Source organism: Rana temporaria, chromosome 7 (assembly GCF_905171775.1).
Source record: "Rana temporaria chromosome 7, aRanTem1.1, whole genome shotgun sequence".
NCBI classification, from domain to species: domain Eukaryota; kingdom Metazoa; phylum Chordata; class Amphibia; order Anura; family Ranidae; genus Rana; species Rana temporaria.
The window spans coordinates 82318406-82339500 of NC_053495.1; the positions used below are offsets into that span (position 1 = coordinate 82318406).

Sequence of the window (21095 nt, forward strand, 5' to 3'; positions counted from 1 at the left end):
ATTATAATATTCCTTCGTAGTGTTTTAACCCCCTGATGAAAAACAGGTTTTAATTTTGTGTTTGAAACGCGTTGAGTAGTTCAAGTTGAAGTGCACTGTGGAGGTGACATCCCAGTTAGTGGACAAAAACTGGTTGTGGTCTGTAAAGAAATACTGTTTTTAATATGCCACAGATTCAAATGGCGAACATTTTATGATGCAACACTAAAAGAAATTTTTTTTTGTACTTTTGAAGGAAGTCTTTATATTTCTATATGCATGGTTGCCAGCATAATCCCAAGAGGTGTAAAAACATAATACAGTGTAACCTCGGATTACGAGCATAATCCGGTCCAGGAGAATGCTCGTAATCCAAAGTGCTCGCATATCAAAGCGCGTTTCCCCATTAAAGTCAATGGAAATTAAAATAATTTGTTCCGCATTGTCTTCAATGGCATGCAATACTGCATGCGGCCAGAGGTGGGGGGCCGGAGAGCCTCGGAAACAGCCGGAAAGGCCCAAAGACACCTCGGCTGACCTCGGAAAGACTCAGTTCTTGAGGTCAGCCGAGCTGTCCTCAAGCCTTTCCCTGCATTTCCGATCGGCTTGGCGCCCCCTCACCTCAGGCCAAACGCACTACTGCACACCGCTTTGGCCTGAATCCTGCTCATTTTGCAAAACAACACTCGCAAACAAAGTTAGATTTTTTTTTTAATACAGTGCTCGTGTTGCGAAACTTTTGTAAACTTTGTTACTCGCAATCCGAGGTTCCACTGTACTGATATATTAGAGACTGTGGCATGCCATACCTACATTTAAAGAGATAGAACAACTTTAACACTGCTGTCAATCAGCCAGTGGGGCGGAGCCTATTCCCACTCTGTCTTATGGACACTCAGAACAGGGTTTGTGAGTGAGCACGCAGGAGTGCCCCCATAGCAAGTGACTTGCTATGGGGGCAGTCAGCGGGCGGGTGGAGCCAAAAATGCCTGCAAGGCACCCGAGAGGAGGAAGATTGGGGCTGCTCTGTGCTAAATCATTGCACAGAGCAGCCAAGTATAACATGTTTTGTTATTTAAACAAAAAAACTGCCTAACACTTTAACCACCCGTATCTCATTACTAGAGAAATAAAACTGTTAATGGTTTAATTTAGCAGCATTTCTCATTCGTTCATTGACAGACAAAGTCTTCTTATTCAGAACCATAGGGTTATATCGCCTCTATTAGGAGTAGGCAAAACCAAAAAAAAAACGAACCCCTGGCTACGCCCATGGGCTGTCCTTAGTCAGTGTATAACCCCCTCCCTGCTTTAGGTATTCCATTTTTTTATGCCTAGTCTAGAAGGACCTGGCTCCCTGTTGGGATCTGTGGTTCCTTTTTATTTTTATTTTTATTTTTAATTTTTTATTTTCTGAGATGCTGGGTATTATAAATCCAGGTAGTCTCCCCAGTCTGGCGACCGAGCGCGTGCAGACCTGAACTCTGCGCTGGGTCGGCCCGCGACAAGCCCCATCCTGGACTGCGGCTTTCGGCTGGCTAACCGCCTTGCAGGTGCACATATGACCAGGCTACTGACGTCATAGTCAGTGTCCCCATTACCAACAGCCAAGCCGCTTCGGCGGGAGATGGGTCTGTCCTGGGAGTGTGACCTGCAGCGGGTAAGTACTACCTCCACCGGTCCAGTCTGGGCATGGTTTTGGAGCAGCTGGGTACTCCCGGGGGGGGGGGTGGCGTCGGTTCTAGGGTATTCCCACCTCTCCCCCCCCCCCATGTGCTGCCTGCGGCCCAGATGACCCTCAGTGGTCTGGGGTGCAGGCTTTAAACCTGTAGCTGCCTATCGACAGAGTGGCTCAGTTCCACCTTCTGGGTGCCAGTGGCCCCTGTGATGGGCCTTTGTTCTGGGGGGGGTGACCACAGAGGGGGTGGTGGAGGCCGCCATTTTCAGTTTGGGGCACAGGGGCCGCGCACTTGCAGCAACAAAATATTTGCGGCCTACAGATGGATCGGCCCGGCCCCACCGCTTGCGGCAGACGGACAAAAATTTAGGCCACTGCTACCGCGTGGGTTGGCTTGCGGAGGCTGACGCGTCCATAGTATGAGCCGCGGTTTTGTGGCCTACAGATCGCGGCAGACGTCCGAGAATTTTGCCGTGGCCTGCCGGCCGGGTACCGCAGGTAGGGGGCCCCAGGGCAGGCTGCACTGCTCCCATAATTTGGGCCGTGGCTTGCGGCCTACCGACGGATCGGTTCGGTCCCCCCATCCGCGGCAGTTGGCCGAAAAGTTAGGGCGCGGCTTTGCTGCCTACTGTGAGGGGCCACTGGGTCGGTGTCCCCTGTGACGGGCCCCTGGCTGGGCCAGTGTCCCCTGTGAAGGGCCCCCGGCTGGGTCGAGGTCCCCTGTGAAGGGCCCCCGGCTGGGTCGAGGTCCCCTGTGACGGGCCCCCGGCTGGGTCGAGGTCCCCTGTGACGGGCCCCTGGCTGGGTCGAGGTCCCCTGTGACGGGCCCCCGGCTGGGTCGAGGTCCCCTGTGACGGGCCCCCGGCTGGGTCGAGGTCCCCTGTGACGGGCCCCCGACTGGGTCGGTGTCCCCTGTGACGGGCCCCCGGCTGGGTCGGTGTCCCCTGTGACGGGCCCCCGGCTGGGTCGGTGTCCCCTGTGACGGACCCCCGGCTGGGTCGGTGTCCCCTGTGACGGGCCCCCGGCTGGGTCGTTGTCCCCTGTGACGGGCCCCCGGCTGGGTCGTTGTCCCCTGTGACGGGCCCCCGGCTGGGTCGTTGTCCCCTGTGACGGGCCCCCGGCTGGGTCGTTGTCCCCTGTGACGGGCCCCCGGCTGGGTCGTTGTCCCCTGTGACGGGCCCCCGGCTGGGTCGTTGTCCCCTGTGACGGGCCCCCGGCTGGGTCGGTGCCCCCTGTGACGGGCCCCCGGCTTGGTCGGTGTACCCTGTGTGGGGTGGCCCCAGGGTCTGTGTTCCTTGTGTGGGGCCTCGGTCGGGGCACTGGTTTTTGCAATTATTGCATCTGTGCAGGAACCTTTTCAAGATGGGGGATGCAGCGGTGGCTGCGGCGCAGGGCCGTTATACCTTTTGGATAAGCGGTTTTGTGCGGCGAAGGAGTTCCCTTTTCTCTCTAATTCTGACACACTTGTCCATGAGGACTGGGAGTGTCCGATGTGTCTTTTGTGTTTCCAAGAACACTTGCTGTAAGGTGCCCCTTTGGGGAGTACCCCCTTCAGCAGTGGATTGTTCCACCAGTAGTTGACCTGGAGGGGGAGCAGAATCCCCCTAGCTTTACTGCATTGGTGGACCTGTTGGTCCAGGTGCTGCAGTTGTCTGTCATGTCGCTTGGCCGCAGTTACCCTGGTTCCTCAGTGGTGCTGAGGCATGTATTTTGGGGGACGACCCTGAGTGGCATCATACAAAAACATACTTGGGGGGCACACCCTAAAAATGCTATACATCCAAGATGGTGCTGCTATAAGACCAAAGAAAGTACAAAACAGATTATAGCGTACACATGCAAAAATGACATTTATCCTGCAAGGCTAGTTAAAAACACCTGAACATATTCAAAAATATGGGGGTTTGGTCACATAGTGCTAAGCCCACTTACTGCGACAAAGTACCCCGAATTAGTGGGTCCTAACCTGTTAATAGATTGGAAGAACCTAATGTCTCAACCATTCTATTAACCGGTTAGGACCCACTAATTCAGGGTACTTTGTCGCAGTAAGTGGGCTTAGCACTATATGACCATATAGTGTGACCAAACCCCCGTATTTTTGAATATGTTCAGGTGTTTTTAACTAGCCTTGCAGGATAAATGTCATTTTTGCATGTGTGCGCTATAACCTGAGTGGCATCATGTCGCAACTTGATCTTGTCCAGTTACATGATAGTTTTTCGGCTGTTTTCCTCCAAAGAGGGGGGCTGTGCGAGCCCTGTTGCTGTAGAGTGTGATGGTCCCGGTTCCTGTGCTGAGAGCGGTTGCAGGGATTTTCATTCAAACCTGTTCACAGTCTACAGGATGGACATGGTACATCTAATTCTGGCGATCCTGGGCTGCCTGGACCTTGACTGCTTTCAATTGGAGTTTATGCTATCGGAGGTCTGCTTGGCCCTGTCTGATCGTTGGATCATCTGAGCCTGACCCGGGCTTCAGCGTGTTTCTTCTCCCGGACAATACTCCGGAAGTTGGCAAACTGCGCTTTTTTTCATTTACTGTCCGGCAGGTGGGCTCCTCTGCGGATCTGCATTTGGGTGTTGGGTCCTATGGCATCTATTTTTTGAGGCGATTCCATTTGCATGGTTGAATACAAGCTCCCTTCGGGAAGATCATGGCATGATGGAACAAATACCCAAGGTCTCTGGACAGTCAGATTCGGCTGAGTCAGGAAACCAGAGTTTCCCTTGCCTGGAGGCTTTGGTGGAGTAAATCTCTTCTCCCCTTGTTTTGAACAAGGTGACCACCAATGCCAATCTGTCCGGGTGGAGAGAGGTCCTGGGACTGAGCTTTGCTCAGGGTCCTTGGACGTTAGTGGAATCCAGACTACTGTTTAAGATCCTGAAACTGCATGTGAACAGACTAGTTCTGGATCATGGCCAAATCGACTCCGGGGGCTCCCGGTTCGGATTCAGTCAGACAAGGCAACGGCGGTGGCTTATGTCCTTTGCCAGGGCAGGCAAAAATAGGCTTTTGGCAGCCCTGGCTATGGCCAGTATCCTCCGGTCCTTTGCTGGCAAATGCTTTCCAAGAGTAGAATACTGTAAAATTAATACCTCGTTGGTTAGGGTGGCCCACGGGGTGGGCCCTTCACTGGGCCGTGTTCCATTGTATTTGGCTTCGCTGGGGGCACGCCTGAGGTAGATTTTGTTTTTTTGTCCTGGCTCAACAGGACGGTACCAAGTTTTCTGGCAAGGTCGCAGGATTTTCTGGCGGCTCTAGTGCCCCACGTTTACTCTATGCCTTTCCTCCTCTCCAGCTTCTGCTGTGGCTTTTTGGCAGGATAACGGCTGCAGGGATTCCGGTCATCTCATGGCTCCGGATGGGTCCCGGTCGCCAACGTTCCTTGGTAACTGCCTCTCAGGTAGGACCTACTGTTCCACGGACCGTTGTTCCATCCTGCTTTAGAGTTGCTGGTCATTTCCAACACTGATGGCGGGATGAGAAGGAGGGGTCTCAAGTACCATCGAGGCCCAGGGGTCAGCCTGTGTGTTTGTTTTTTTCAGCGTCTCCTGGTCTCGCATTTCCTGGTACGTACCTTTTTATTCCAGGGGTTAGACGTCTGTTTCCACCAGTGTGCTTTCTTCTACCGCCGTGGATCTGAGCTTGGGGATTTCGGTTCTCCAGAAACCTCTCTATCTCAAAATATCGGGAGATTCCACTACTTACTCTGTCTTGGAAGGTGGCCTCTGGTAAATATCACTTCTGCTCACAGGGTGTCAAAGGGTGGCGTTATCTTGTCATTCACCTTACCCAGGTTAAGGTGTTTCTTTGCCCCTCTTTACAGCGTTTTGTCCTTGGACCTCCGTTTGGATAAGGACATCGTGTTGCCTTTCTTGTGTTTCTCTTCAGCACTTTCCAAGGAATTTGCCTTGTCTGCCCTGAATGGGTTTTTGCGGAAGGGCCAAGATAGGGGCTGTCTGTTTTTTTTTTTTTTTTTTTTTTTTTTTTTTACTGCGACCTTTCTTTGGATGAGGGCTATTCTGTCAAGGATCGGGTGCCTCCTTCCCTGGTGCAGCTCATTCTTCTTGGGCGCTTAGTGCTTCTTGGGCCTTCTGTCATCATGCGTCCGTTGTGCAAGTTTGCAAGGCGACCACTGGTCGTCGGTGTACATTTTCACATGTCTACAAAGTGAATGGGTTGGCATCTGCGGATGCCTCTTTTGACCGCAAGTTTTTTGCAGGCTGCTGTTTAGAGGGTCTATTCCCTCTTGAAGGAGTAGTATTTAGGTTGGGTTCCAGCTGGTCCTGTGTGAAGCTCTTGTTACCTAGATGGCTCTTGGGTTAGCCATGGGAATTTTTGTTGCCCCACCCTTCATGCTTTGGGACGTCCCTATGGTTCTGAATAAGAAGGCTGTGCCTGTCAATGAACAAATGAGAAAATAGGATTTTTTACTTACCATAAAAATCAGTTTCTCTGAGTTCATTGACAGACACAGCACCCACCATTCTATGGAGTTTTTTGATACTGCTTGCTACTAAACTGAATACCTAGAGCAGGGAGGGGGTTATATATTGACTAAGGACGGCCAATGGGCGTAGCCAGGGGTTCCGTTTTTTTTTTTTTTGTTCTTCATAGTTCTACTCCTAATAGAGGCAATATAAGGCTGGATTTACACCTATGCATTTTTGGTGCTTTATGCATTTTGCAGATTTGCACTACAGAACGTGTTCCATAGGAAATCACGGTAAATGGACTGTAGTACAAATCTGAAAAATGCAAAAAGCACTAAAAATACATAGGTGTGAATGCAGCCTAACCCTATGGTTCTGAATAAGAAGGCTGTGTCGGTCAATGAACTCAGAGAAATGGATTTTATGGTAAGTAAAAATCCTATTTTTGGTTGGAGTGACTTTTTCACTATTTTAATATTGTGCTTTAGAAGAAAAAGTTAATAGTATGCAGTTAGCATAAGAATCTTGAAAGAATTTATACTTGGAAATACATTGTCCTTTGTCCAAAATGCCCATTTCCTGAACAAAAACTTCAGATTGAAGCTCTAGCATAACCCTCGACCAACCCATAGCCTAGTTCAGGTATCGCAACATGACTCGTAGAAAGGTTATTTGATGGCAGAGACTCTCTAGAGCAGTGTTTCTCAACTACAGTCCTCAAGGCGCCCCAACAAGTCATGTTTTCAGGCTTTCCATTATTTTGCACACGTGATTTGATCAGTTTCATGGCCTTCGTAATTGCCACAGCCATTTTATCTGATGGAAATCATGAAAACATGACCTGTTGTGGCGCCTTTAAGACTGGAGTTGAGAAACCCTGCTCTAGAGCTCCAAATTCAGGCTAAATTCGTCGAGGGTTACAGGAAATCTGTAACTGGGTTTAGGACCTGGGCTACCCAAATAGAGGGACTTCTAGGCATATTGTAAATACCTGCAGTAATAGACTCTTACTACGCTTTTAACATGATAGGGTTTGTTTTACTATTTTGACATTCTCCCTGTATTTCCTGCAAACAATCATGGTTTTCACAGGATTTTTAAGGACAAATTGTGGATTTTTTTTTTATTTTACAATTTATTTTTATTTCCCCCCCATTCCTTACTTTTATAGGGCGATGGCTTTTAATGGACACAAGCCTGACAAAAAGAAGAAAAAGCTTTACAAAGATTCTTTATCCCTTGCTGCTATGATTCGGAAATTTCAGAGAGAGAAAGATGCAATGCGGAAAAATGAACCCAAGCAAAACCAATTGTCCCAATCTATAGCCAATCCCCCACCCAAGTCCAACCATGCTCCTATTGCCAATGATTTATCTGACATTATACACGGCAGTGACCCTGTTCTTGCCATCTTTGGTGGTGGCAGTGAGAGGGAACTTTTACAAGAAGCAGAAAGTGCACTTGAAATGCTTGGTGACATTGATTTTGTTAAACTGTTAGACTCTGCATCCAATGACAGTCCTACAGCTTCTGATTTCGGAGAGAATGGTAATTGTAAGCAATCTGCAAATCAATCACATGCACAAATACCCAAGCAAATACCATCTTATCCTGAAGGGTTACCAACACAGCTGGAAAAACGTATTGACAATCTTCGAGTGGTATGTAAATCAATAATTCAAGCTGCCTTGTCTTTGTTTGACTACATTTTTTTGGTAATTTATTTGTTTTCTACACAGGCAGCAAAAATGTTTGATGAAGAAGGTAGAAAAAAGTTTTTTACTCAAGAAATGAACACCATATTATTAGAGTATGTATACTATATTGTTTCTGGTACAAAAAAATTAATTGCAAGAGATGTTTCTAAACCCTTTCAAATTTAGGATTTATGCACAATTGTGTCTAAAAATGCTCTTGGTCTCACCTTAATTATATTCTGTCAAAACATAAGGTGGGCGGCTGGCCGGCCGCCAATACCCCTGCTGTGTAGTAACCAGAGATTGAACACGCTGGCCCGCGTGTGGATTAAGATCTGACATGTGTGGGGAGATGGAAAATAGTTCATCCTATTTCTACACGCCATACAAAAAAAAAAAAAAAACTATAGAAATAATAAAAAAGTAACAATTGGATTTTTTTAAATTATTTTTATAGACTGTTTTTATTATTTATATAGTTATTTTTTTGTATGGCGTGTAGAAATAGGATTAACTATGTATATATTGTTTTTATTTTATTGTACATCCACTGAGCAATGAAGGGGTTAATGGTAATTCCAATTAGCCCACTTGCTCGTTTAACTTCCCGCCCCTTTAGACTATTTAAATCCCCTGGGTGCCTATTTCCTTGACTATGACAAAGTGCATGCGTTCGAAACCCAGTACAGCTTGCGAGTCACCGCGTCCCATTCACCACCACCCGCCACTATAACCTTTGGCAACTTTCGGAAGCATGCACAGCCTGTCAGCTCGGCTCTGACTTTCAGCAGTGGGTAACTCGCTTCCACTGTAGTGACAAGCTTGTGAAGTATCCGTGTCCAGAGGAGATATCTACAGCTCTTCCATCGCAGTATCGCGGCTTCCTCCCTCTCCCACGCCAGTGTCTCAGTTGGACTGACATCACTGACACGCAGGACGGAGTTCCCTTTCCATCTCCCCGCTGACTGCTGCTCCCGTCTTCTCTCCACACACGTCGGATCTTCATCCACACGCCGGCCAGCGTATTCCATCTCCAAGTACTACACAGCAGGGGGTATTGGCGGCTGTCCCCCTTCCTTTTCCCCCCCGGTGTGAGAGAACTGATCTGATCTGGACACTGTCGGCTCCCTGTTGCTCAGTGGATTTCAGGTGACATTGTAAGCTTATTCCTTTATTTCCCTTGTTCTTACATAGGACTGTTTTTTACTATTACCACAACTTTTGAATAAATGTATCTATTATTCTTCATCTGCTGTGGGACTGCCTGCTCTTTCTACCCATTAAACACTGAATTGTTTGTGTTTTTACCGGTATCCTGCAGCTATGGTTATCATCCAGCTGCACTGGGCTTAGACCCCTCTCCATTGACTCTTACTTTCCCCCCCTCAACGTTTTCCACTTGACACACGTGTCCACATTTTATCACTGGTGACATTTTTGTTTCTATTATATTCCGAACAGTCCTGTTTGAAAGCAGCGCATATTGCATACTACTTTGCAATATACTTATTAAGCATATGGTAAAGCTGTAATTTTTCCCATTCAGGGGCAAAGTAACCAGTTCAACTGAATAGTCCTCCTTTGTAGTTGCTTAGACTCCTATGCTACCCCAAGATGCTAGGATAAGTATGCATAAAAGGACTACTGAGTTTTTTCAACTTCCTGATCTGCATACCCCGCTTGACAGTATTTTTGTTTTTTATTACTGATCAACACCACAGAGTAGTACATGTTGTGTTGCTTAAACTAAAATAGCATATTTATTCTACCATAGCACGCTGGATAAGCAATACTGTATACCAACTAACTCTCACATTAAGACCCCTTTCACACTGGGGCAGGCATGCATTGGCAGTAAAGTGCCTCTAGTTTTAGCAGCACTTGACTGCTGTTATTGCGGCACTTTGCAGGCACTTCAGTAGCAGTGCCCATTCATTTCAATGGGCAGGGCCAGTATACACCGCTCCCATTCAGCCCCAAAGATGCTGATGGCAGGACTTTTCTTCCTGTTCTGCAAGTGCACCGCTCCAGTGTGAAAGCACTCAGGCTTTCACACTGGGGCTGCAGAAGAGGCAGTTTACAGGTGCTTTTCATGTGCCATTTTTAGCGAAAAAAACGCCTCTAAAATGCCTTGGTGTGAAGGGGGGTGTGTGTGTGCGAGCGCGCAATTATCAACCAAAAAAAAATGTTTTTCTTTACTATCCTTTTGAGGTGTACAGAAGCATAGGCACTGTTAGACATTTGCATTGTGAAGAAAGAAAAAAAAATGCGCTAACCCACAAGTGAAAATGAATAGAGCTGCCAGCACTCTAACAAACAAAGAAAATCAAGAAGAATACATAGTACAGCGCTAAATAAATTAATCAAACATAATATGACTAATGTGGTGACATAAAATCAATATGTGCTAAGTGCAAAACCACAACTGAATATAGTGATATAAAAGTCCATATGTGGTCGCCACACAATGTGAAATATTCTTCCGAATAACACTGGATATTGAATGGCTGATTGTCTGAATGAATCAAGGTGACTTCACATACAGACAGGATGAGGTACTCTTACCGTGTGGTGTGAAATCTGTTTGTACAACAGTAAGTCTGATGTGCTTATGGTCTCAGAGGACCTGAATCAGTGCGGCAGGGTCTCCCAGGTTGGCAATGTGGCCTCGAAGATTCCTGTGGAATGGATCCCAGAGACTGAAGAGATGAACCAGTGGACCTTCTGCTACAGGGTGAGTATGGACCAATTCGTATAGGCTCAAAAAATTAAACAAACAGAAAGAGTGCTTCAAATGGTGCAGGTCATAAAAACCATTAAAGGTTTATTTGAATAAAAACAGGGGTCATATAAAAATTACCAAAGGAATAAAAGTGATCAAGTAAATAACAGGATAAAAGCAGTATGAGGTGCTGTGAAGCAAAAAAAAAAAAGACATGTTTCGGCTCAGAAAGCCGTCACCAGGGGCATATCACTGCACCCCCATACTGCTGGCTTTTATAGATAAGGATATGAACCAAACCCGCCTCTGAATACATATAGTATTTTACCAGGTGACCCTACTTTGAAATACAAAAAAGCTCTGGTTGAAATCATTAACGAGGGCTTTGCTCTTAGTATTTTAAACAAAAAAGAGCAATAATTTTTGATCCCATTAGCACCTCGTATTCCTATCATTTATTACCTGCCAAAGGTGCATAAGGACCCAGTCAATCCCCCTGGACATCCCATCGTTGGTGGGATTGACTCCGTCACTTCTAGGATAGGAAAATACATTGATCATTTTTTTTCCAGCCTTTAGTTAAGCTAATTTCATCTTACTTGAAGGACACTAGAGATGCAATCAAATTACTAGAGGGTTCAATACCAGGATGACATCATCCTGGTCACAGCAGACGTGTCGGCACTATATACATGCATCCCACATTAATTGGGTCTGGCTGCGGTGGAGCTGTTTTTAACAAGGAATTCAACCCTGTCCATTGTCCAAAGAAATTGTATTATGGAATTGCTTAGTTTTGCTACCAGACATAATTATTTCTGGTTTCAAGGCACTTTCTTTTTACAAATTAAGGGTGTGGCAATGGGGGTATGCCCCCAGTCTTGCCAATCTGTTCATGGTCCAGTGGGAGGAGGATGTCATCTATGCCCTTAAGAGACCTGAATTGGTCCTATGGGCCCGGTACATAGACAACATCCTCCTCTGGAAAAGCAGTAGAGACAATTTTATGGCCACCCTGAACAGTAATGACCGTGGTATTATTTTAACCTACAAAGCCAGTCATACGTCCATACACTTTTTGGATTTAGAGATTTCAGCTATTAACGAACATCTTGAATTAAGAAAAAAATTACATTTTTTTTGTAAAATCTTTATTTGTGAACGGCAAAGTAGTACATCACAGCACACGTTGTCAGAAGCTTTTGCAGCAGACAGTATGCCATTCATTATTCAAAATAACATAAAAACAAGTAGAACATTGAAAACAGACATACAGGCAAACACATGAGGACCCAGTATCCTAAAGGGCATAACTTAAACTCAGAAACCAGTCAGCGAGCCGGAGGTGAAGTCTCTTCCGTATAAAACACTATAACCGAAAAACAGAGAGTGGGGGAGATGCACCTTGAACTGCTCATCTACGGGTAAAGACGGGTGCTCGCTGAAGAGGAGCAAGAATCGGCAGTCAAGCCGGCCGGTCGTCTGGACTGTAATTGGTACATTAGGTAATGTGCAGATTAGAGGGTAAGCCAGCTGAGCGTGCACGAGGGGAGGGGGGCCACTATAGACCTCCAGCTTACCTCCCCGCATGCAACAGCCCCGGCCGGCCTTCACAGTGGTCAAGATCCCCCCCCCCCCCCCCGAGGTGGCAAAGCAAGTGCCTGTCCCCGGAGGGGGCCAGGCTACCCCCCGGCAATGGGATCCCGAGTCCATCAGACCGGCTGGTACCCCCAATGCTCACCCCCCTCCCGTTGTGTCAGTAACCAGGTCACTTGAGGTCAGAAGATCACTAGAAAAAAAAGAAACAAGGCAGGGAAAATCAGGACAGACGACGAGAAAAAAGTAGAGAAAAAGAAAGCAGAGGGAAAAAAAGGGGGGGGGGGACTAGAATCAGTATGAACATACCTGAAGTCACACGTCCAGCTCCTCCCCCGCGCCACTTGCCTCCACCACCTCGCTATATATTTTGTGACTCAAAAGGAAAAGTTGCCTCGCCTCCTCCTCTGGTCACCTAATGAGGCCAAAACTGTGTAATCAAGGGCTCTGTACCAATCTATGGGGCCCAAGGTCTTTGCTTAAGGGAAGGATCTTCCATTTCCAGCAGTGCTACATCCAAACTGGAAGTCACATATCCTGGGGCTGAAACTTATGTTGCCCAGGCCGACCAGGTGTTGGAAAAGCACTCCCAGGTATTCCTGCAGGTGGCGATCCAGTCCTCCGCCTCCCGTATTTCACCAACCTTGCAGATCCATTTTTCCCTGCTGGGAACTTGCGGACGTTTCCAATATATCGGAAGAAGTTGTTTCGCAGCAACACACAGGCTCTCCAGAGAATGCATTTTATTTAACTTCCATTAACGAACAAAGTCCACAGACAATACAAAATCCAACAGAGTATATAATTCAAAGTCTCTTCCTAGACCTGTGCCATATTTCTACAAAGAATACATAGGGAATATATTCTGATCACTTCCAGACCAACAGCTCTGAGTGACGAGGCTCACCTCCAAGATTATATACTCTATCCACTGAATAGCTCAGCAATTTGATTGGCCGTCCTTGATCTACATCCTGTCTTTCAGAGTGACAGGTAATAACCCCAGCCGGAGTCACTAATTAGTATGCATCCTTGCATACTAATAAGCTCTCTCTAATAAGTAATTAGATTACATGTGGCCTGAGTAATAGTTTGATTAGTTTTATGTGTAAAATAGACCCATCCTGTCTCTTTGCCTATTGACAATCGACAAGCGTCCTTTGATGTGTAACATGTAATTACAGGTTTGATGTGTAAAATAGATTCATCCTGTCTCTTTGCCTATTGACAATCGACAAGCGTCTTTTGATGTGTAACATGTAATTACAGGTTTGATGTGTAAAATAGACCCATCCTGGACTGAAATCTGGCCTGATCAATTTTGGACTTATAACACAATAATATGACAATATATATATATATATATATATATATATATATATATATATATATATATATATATATATCATTGCACATAAATCGGCCATCATATTACAACATATATTACAACATATTCCCCTACTTGGATCGGTTCAAATCGGAATCGATTCACAACCAAACTGCAGGGTAACATGCCAAGTACCCCATACTGCTTTTTATAACCTTTCACGTGATTTTATTGCTATTATTTTAAATAAAGCCTTCACGGTTTTAATTTTTTGACCTGCACCATTGGAGCATTTCTTTCCTTTCCACACATGCTGTGTTGATCCATGAGTGCGGCCATTTTACCACTGGCCTTGTCCATCCGGGTTCCTGCTTCCTGAGGAGAGGTATCTGACCAGATTGGTTCCACCATCCAAGCTGGAGTGACCATCTTCATAGATCCATCTGCACAGAACCCAAGGTCCGCTGTGACCACCATGCCTTATCTGACTTTGTGTTAGTACTAACATGCAAGTCCACCGGAGCTGGTAAGAGTACCCATCTTCTTTATTTTGATATTTTGAAGATTGCTACAGACAAGCTATGATTGTTGTCATCGTTATCTAAACCAGCATTATCTATAAAGTGTTTCATTCCTTCATTGGGAAACATACCAATGAACTTTCACTTGGTGATTCCATTCACCTGTTTGGAAACACATATATGTACTCCATACCAGCATTGCCTTTATGGAGTGAATCTGCATTTCTCACTGTCTATTGTTGCTTTCACTTTCATATGTTATGTGATTATGGTAACATTTTTCACTAATCATTGAGTTTAGCGCTGCACTTTTTGTTTTTTGTTTATACCTGACTTTGTGTGCTGGCCGCTACATGGTTTATTGTTTTTAGCTAGAGCAGTTGTTTTCCTCACATAATTACTCAGTCATGCAACACTGTACCCAAATAAAATTTGCATCCTTTTTTTCACACAAATAAAGTTTTCTTTTGGTAGTATTTAATCACTTGTGGGTTTTTTATTTTTTGCGCTATAAATAAAAAAAGACGGTAAATTTTGTGAAAAATTATCCTTTTCTTTGTTTCTGTCATATAATTGAGCAAATTAGTAATTTTTCTTCAGAAATTTTGGCCAAAATTTATACTGCTACATATCTTTGGTAAAAATAACCCAAATTGGTGTGTATTATTTGGTCTTTGTGAAAGTTATAGAGTCTACAAACTATGGTGCCAATCCCTGAAAATTGATCAATCGGATCACACTTGAAGTACTGACTAATTTCTTGAGATACTAACAAGGCAGAAAAGTACAAATACCCCCCAAATGACCCCTTTTTAGAAAGTAGACATTCCAAGGTATCAAATAAGTAGCATGGCAAGTTTTTATGTTGTAATTTTTTCCCACAATTCTTTGCAAAATTAAGATTTTTTTTTTTTTTTATTTTTTTTTTACAAAATTGTCATATTAACTGGTTATTTCTCTCAGAGCATATGCATACAACAAATACATTCTGCTGCTCCTCCTGAGTATGGGGATACCAAATGTGTGGGACTTTTATACAGCCTGGCCACATACAAAGGCCCAACATTGAAGTAGCGACATCAGGCGATCTACAGTACGAGCATAAATTGCATCTCATTTCTCAACCACTTATTACACTTTTGAAGGCCCTGGAGCACCAGGACAATGTAATTGCCCACAAAATGACCCCATTTTGGAAAGGAAACACCCCAATGTATAATCTGAGGCATAATGAGTCTTTTGAGCGGTTATTTTTTTTCCAGAAGTATTTGGGAAAACGTGGAAAAAAAATGAAAACCCATTTTATTTACACAAAGTTGTCCATTTATAAGATATTTCTAACACATAGCAAATGCATAGCAAAAATGACACCCAAAAATACATTCTGCTACTCCTGAGTATGGGGATACCAAATGTGTGGGACTTTTACACAGCCTGGCCACATACAGATTCCCAACATCCAAGTAGCACCATCGGGCGTTCTAGGAGCATACATTACATATATAATTTCCTGGCAACCTATCATTTTTGAAGGCTCCTCATATTTCTAACACATACCAGTACATACCAATAATTACAATCCAACATAAATTCTTTTGCGGAAAGGGTAAAAAAAAAAGTATTTCCTGTGCTTTTAGTAGTGTCCACAGAAGAGAGCACTGGTCCAGGCAGCAGTCAGGGATGTGCTTAGCGACAGCTATAGTAATTCTCCAGGCAGCATATTTGCATAGTCCAGGTAGCAGTGGTGTGGCCCGTTCATGCCGCAGGCAAAGATGATGGCAGTAAGTCAGCAGCAGGCTGAGGGCTGCAATCGGGTAAGACCTGGGCACAGGGGTAGAGGCCTCGACACACCCAAATCTCTATGAAGCCTCCAGACTCCAGACCCTAATCCGGAAATTACAAAACCCAGAGAAAACAAAAAAAATGTTTTCTCTATCCGGAAAAACTATTCTGGAGCCCCTCACATATGTGAGACCCCTGTGTACAATAGCAGGGCAACAGATCAGTCCAAGCGGTAGGCAAAAGCATAGTCCATAAAACAGGCCATGGCCAGATCACGTGGAAGCAGTCCAAACGGTAGGCAGAGGCATAGTCAAAAAACAGGCCAGGGTCAGTTCACGTGGAAGGCAGTAGCATGAAAATGGTCAGAAAATGGTCAGATGGGGGAAATGGTTAAACATATGGGCTAATATTTTAGGGATGAATGATAAGATTCAAAGCATTCTCCAATGCAAAGGCCAGGTTGGGAGGGACACCAGGGACAATGGTAGCTGGTATCTTTTCGACATCCTCCTTTGCTGCACACGCGACATCTTTTTTGCCGTCTTCGGCCTCCTTCGGATGGTGGGATGTTGTACGGGTAGTGGCGTCCATGAAGTCGGCTAACGACATCAGAGCAAAGGGTTTCTGAGGGGGGTCTTTGTGGATAGATGAGGGCCGTGACTATTTCTTCTGTGAAGTGTAGGAAGGGGGCAGGGTTTTCAGTGGATTTGGAGTGAACTACATAAGAATTATAAATGCTCAAATGGATAAGATAAATTGCTACCTTCTTGTACCAGAATCGGGACCTCCTTATTGATAAATAGGGCTGAATCATTTGGTCATTGAAATCCAACCCCCCCATGTACAGATTGTAATCTTGGACACATGTTTGCTTTTCAATGGGACCTCGTCTTCGTTGAACAACTGCAGTGTCGTGAATGGTGGACAGCATGTGCACGTCTGTTATCCTTCCACCTCAAGGCCAGCACTTCATTGCACCTCAGTGTTGCTCTTTCCCCCTTCGCAGCTTTTTGTTCACAATGGATTGTGGGAAGCCCTTCCTATTTTTTCTGGAGGTTCCGCAGGCCAGGGTTTTTTCAATATACAAGTGTCGGAAAAGGGGCAGGCTGGTGTAAAAGTTATCAAGGTAAAGATGATATCCTTATTTCAGGAGTGGGTAAGCCAGGTCCCATACAATTTTTCCAGCTGTGCCCATGTAGGCCGGGCAGTCGGGGGGCTGGAGCTGGGAATCTCTTCCTTCATATATGCGGAACGCATAAAGATATCCCGTGGCTCTCTCACACAGTTTGTAAAATTTGACTCCATATTTAGCCTTTTTACTAGGAATGTATTGCTTTTCTCTATCGTTACATCACGGGACACAGAGCGGCATTCATTACTATATGGGTTATATGGAGTACCTTCAGGTGATGGACACTGGCAATCTCAAACAGGAAATGCCCCTCCCTATATAACCCCCTCCCATAGGAGGAGTACCTCAGTTTTTACGCCAGTGTCTTAGGTGTTGGTCATGGTTTAGCTTGCCTCCGCATCCTTGGGATTAGGTGAGCTAACCGGTTCTGTCCAAAGGCCTCAGCGCTAAAGTGGTCAGTAACCGGACCCCAAACCCTTGGGGTATAGCCCATAATGCTTTTCTTTTTAGAGAGCTGGACCCTGGGCCCAGAACTTAGAAACCTTTGGGGGCCTAATGTTTCTGTTGCCAGAGTGCTATATGGGCCCAGGACAGTGGATCCTTCATAGGAACCCAGGGCCTGAAGGTCTAGACATCCCCACGGAGATGGGGGAAGATTGGGCCTCTTGCTTGGCAAAGTCCTGCGGCATGGAGCAGGTAAGTGAGGGGAAAACTTGCGGAACTTGGTTCTTAGCAGGTTTTTTCTGGGGGGTCACAGGGGACATGCCTAAAGTTATGCGCTGCATCTGGCAAACTAGTCACATATCTTAATGATAGGATGGCTCTATGTGTATTATTCCCCATAAAAGGTGACCTCCCTTGTAGTATTGGAAAAGCATTGAGTGGGGCCTGTGTAATATAAATGTGTATGTGTGTGTCAGAGAGCTATGCTTACCTGCAAGCCTCCAGGCGATGCTCCATCGGTTCTTCCTCCTCAGAGCCTGCAAAGCAGGCAAAACGCTGACCTCCTCGTGGTTCCAGGATTGGAGCAGAGAGGCTCCCTTCCCCCCAACCCCCCCCCCCCTGTCGGCGGGCGCGCGCGTCCCCGTGTTATAGGCGCAATTCGCGCCGTTTAGCTGAGGGGGGAAGGGCGGGTCAGTTGCTTAAGGAAGGGGCGGCCCTTCCTTTTTCGTTCCAACAGCTCATTCTAACATTGGAACTGAGGAGGAAAAGACCAGAGCGGCAGCACGGGGCGCCGAGGACACACAGTGGCCAGAAAGGATATTACAGTCTTCAGAAGACTGTTTTCAAGCCTAGAAATAGGCTGTTCTTTTCCATCTCAATAGTTTTTCTTGGCAATACTACTCAGGGGGACAGAATGCTTTTTCTTTCCTGGATTTGAAAAAAAAAAAAAAAAAAAAAAGATTCATCAAGGGGAGAGGAGGCATTTTTTATCCCCCAAACAGGTGTTTGGGCAATTAACTATTTATAGTTCCAAGTACCAATAAGCTAGCAGGTGTACCTCGGTATTGTACCATGGCATCCGGGTCAGAGGGTACAAGAGGTGGGGCTTCCCCCAGAGAGTCTGAGGTCTCGGACAAAGTTATGCCGCTGCTTTCCCCAGAGGGAGCCTTGGGGCCATCGGGATCTGGGGCTGGAGCTGGCGCGGGTCAGTCCAACTTTAAGATGGTCACGGACGAGGTATTACTCACCTCTTTAAGAGAGATGGAGAAAAGAATGGGAAAAATGATAGCCACAGCTATGCGGGGCAGTAAGCGGATTAGATCTCCGTCGCCCGAGCGTGGACCCTCAGAAGAGGAGGTCCTTTCCTCAGGGGAATTGGACGACCTCTTGGACAAGGACCAAGTAGGTTCGGGGATCGAAGACCAGGATACAGAGGAGTCTGGAGCAGTCTCCCAAGGGGAGAGCTGGTGGATCCAAGCCTTAACGGACTTGGTCCATAGTGCATTTAACTTGCCAGTACCAGATCTCCAAGTGTCGACGGTTTCAGCTTTGGGTTTACTAAGGGCGCCTCAAAGCAATGCAGTGTTTCCGATCCATCCTCTGCTAGAGGGAGTTTTGTTCCAAGACTGGAGCAAGCCAGATAAAATCTTTTTACCACCTAAAAGATTCTCTGTCCTATATCCTATGGAAGATACATTTTCCAAGAGATGGGCTACTCCTGCAGTGGACGCAGCCATCTCATGTGTTAACAGATCGTTAACATGCCCTGTAGAAAACATACAGGTGTTCAAGGATCCGGTTGATAAACGCTTGGAAGCACTACTTAAGAACTCCTTCACTACTGCAGGGGCAGTAGTGCAGCCAGCTGTGGCTGCGATTGGGGTTGCTCAAGCATTATCGGATCAAATTAAGCAGATGCTTAAACTTATTCCTGCCCAGCAGGCAGAAGAGTTTTCGGATGTCCCTAGGGCCATATGCTTTACGGTAGACGCGATTAAGGATTCTATCCAGCAAGCGTCACGTTTATCGTTATCCCTTATCCATATGAGAAGACTCCTTATGGTTAAAAAGCTGGGAGGCCGAGCCCCCATGCAAGAAGCTCCTGGTAGGGTTCCCCTTCCATGGAGGACGACTCTTCGGAGAAGACCTAGATAAATACATTCAGACCATTTCAAACGGCAAAAGTACTCTTTTGCCAACTAAGAAGAGGCTTCAGGGGCCTGCGTTTAAACGACAGTACTCCCCTGGGCAGGGGCCCTCTAATGCCAAACAGTATCGACGGCCTCCTGCGAAAGCCAACTTCGGCTTCAACAGCAAGTCGCAGGGACAGGCTGCTAGAGGCAGAAGGCAGTGGTTTCGCAAACCAGCAAAACCAGGCCCCAAGCCGACCTTAGGAAGGGACGCCCCCACCCACAAAGGTGGGGGGAAGGCTGCGACTCTTTTCAGAGGTTTGGCAAGCCAGCATTCCCGACAAGTGGGTACGGTCTTCCGTGGCCACGGGCTACAAATTAGATTTCCGAAGGTTTCCTCCTCCTCATTTCCAGGAGTCGAGGATTCCAAACGATCCGGAGAAGGGAGCCGCATTAATGTCGGCATTAAATCATCTACTTTCCCAGGAAGTAATAGTAGAGGTACCAGTCCTGGAACAGGGGCTAGGTTTCTACTCCAACCTATTCATCATCCCAAAGTCCAATGGAGATGTCAGGCCAATTTTGGACCTAAAGATGGTAAATGCATACCTAAAGGTCCGTTCATTTCGGATGGAATCCGTGCGGTCAGCAGCTACCACACTCCAAAAGGACGACTTCATGGCGTCCATAGACATAAAGGATGCCTACCTTCATGTTCCAATTTATCAGCCACATCAAAGATATCTACGCTTCATGGTGGCTTCGCGTCATTTCCAATTCGTGGCGCTTCCCTTCGGGTTGGCTACGGCCCCCCGGGTGTTCACGAAGGTCCTAGCTCCAATCCTAGCCAAACTAAGGATCCAAGGGGTCACGATCCTAGCATACCTGGACGACCTCCTAGTCATAGATCACTCGTCTCCCAGCTTGGAGCGAGCAGTGGCCCTCACGGTCCAATACCTCGAGAGGTTCGGCTGGGTCCTAAATCGAGAAAAGTCAGCATTCCAGCCCACAAGGCAGTTGGAATATCTCGGCATGAGATTAAACACAGAACAACAAAGAGTGTTTTTACCTCTGATGAAGGTCAATTCCATCAAGGAATTAATCCTACTGGTTCTAAGCAAGAAAGAACCGACTATTCGCCTATGTATGAGGTTACTAGGCAAGATGGTGGCCACATTCGAGGCGGTACCATACGCCCAGAGCCACACTCGCATCCTGCAGGCAGCCATCCTGTCAGCATGGAGCAGAAGGCCACAGGCCTTGGATATCCCGTTGCCGCTCTCATCAAGAGTCCGACAAAGTCTGTGTTGGTGGTTAGATCCTCAGAATCTACTGAAGGGGAAATCTTTCAGCCCAGTGGCCTGGAAGATAGTGACCACAGACGCCAGCCTGACGGGCTGGGGAGCAATTTTGGATGGTTGCATTCGCCAAGGTACTTGGGCAAAGCCAGAGAAGCAGTTGCCCATCAACATCTTGGAGCTCAGAGCTGCTCGACTAGCCCTCAGGGCTTGGACGTCAAAATTGCAGGGGTTCCCGGTGAGAATTCAATCAGACAATGCCACGGCCGTGGCATACATAAATCACCAAGGGGGAACCAAGAGTCAAGCCGCTCAGAGAGAGGTGAGCTTGATTCTCCTATGGGCAGAGGCTCA

The 21095-nt window shown here is 46.4% G+C and overlaps 1 protein-coding gene across 8 annotated transcripts in view; it reads left to right on the plus strand.

Annotated features, from left to right (window-relative positions):
- UBN2 (ubinuclein 2) overlaps nucleotides 1-21095 on the plus strand; it is a 1075602-nt gene that overhangs the window by 464745 nt on the left and 589762 nt on the right. For 7 of the 8 annotated variants that reach the window (XM_040360987.1, XM_040360994.1, XM_040360990.1 and 4 more), the window contains 2 exons: nucleotides 7265-7754; nucleotides 7833-7903. The exons of the other annotated variant lie outside the window; for it this stretch is intronic. In XM_040360987.1, the coding sequence (XP_040216921.1) occupies nucleotides 7265-7754; nucleotides 7833-7903 (561 nt within the window). The remainder of the gene's footprint in view (nucleotides 1-7264; nucleotides 7755-7832; nucleotides 7904-21095) is intronic. 8 annotated transcript variants of the gene reach the window in all.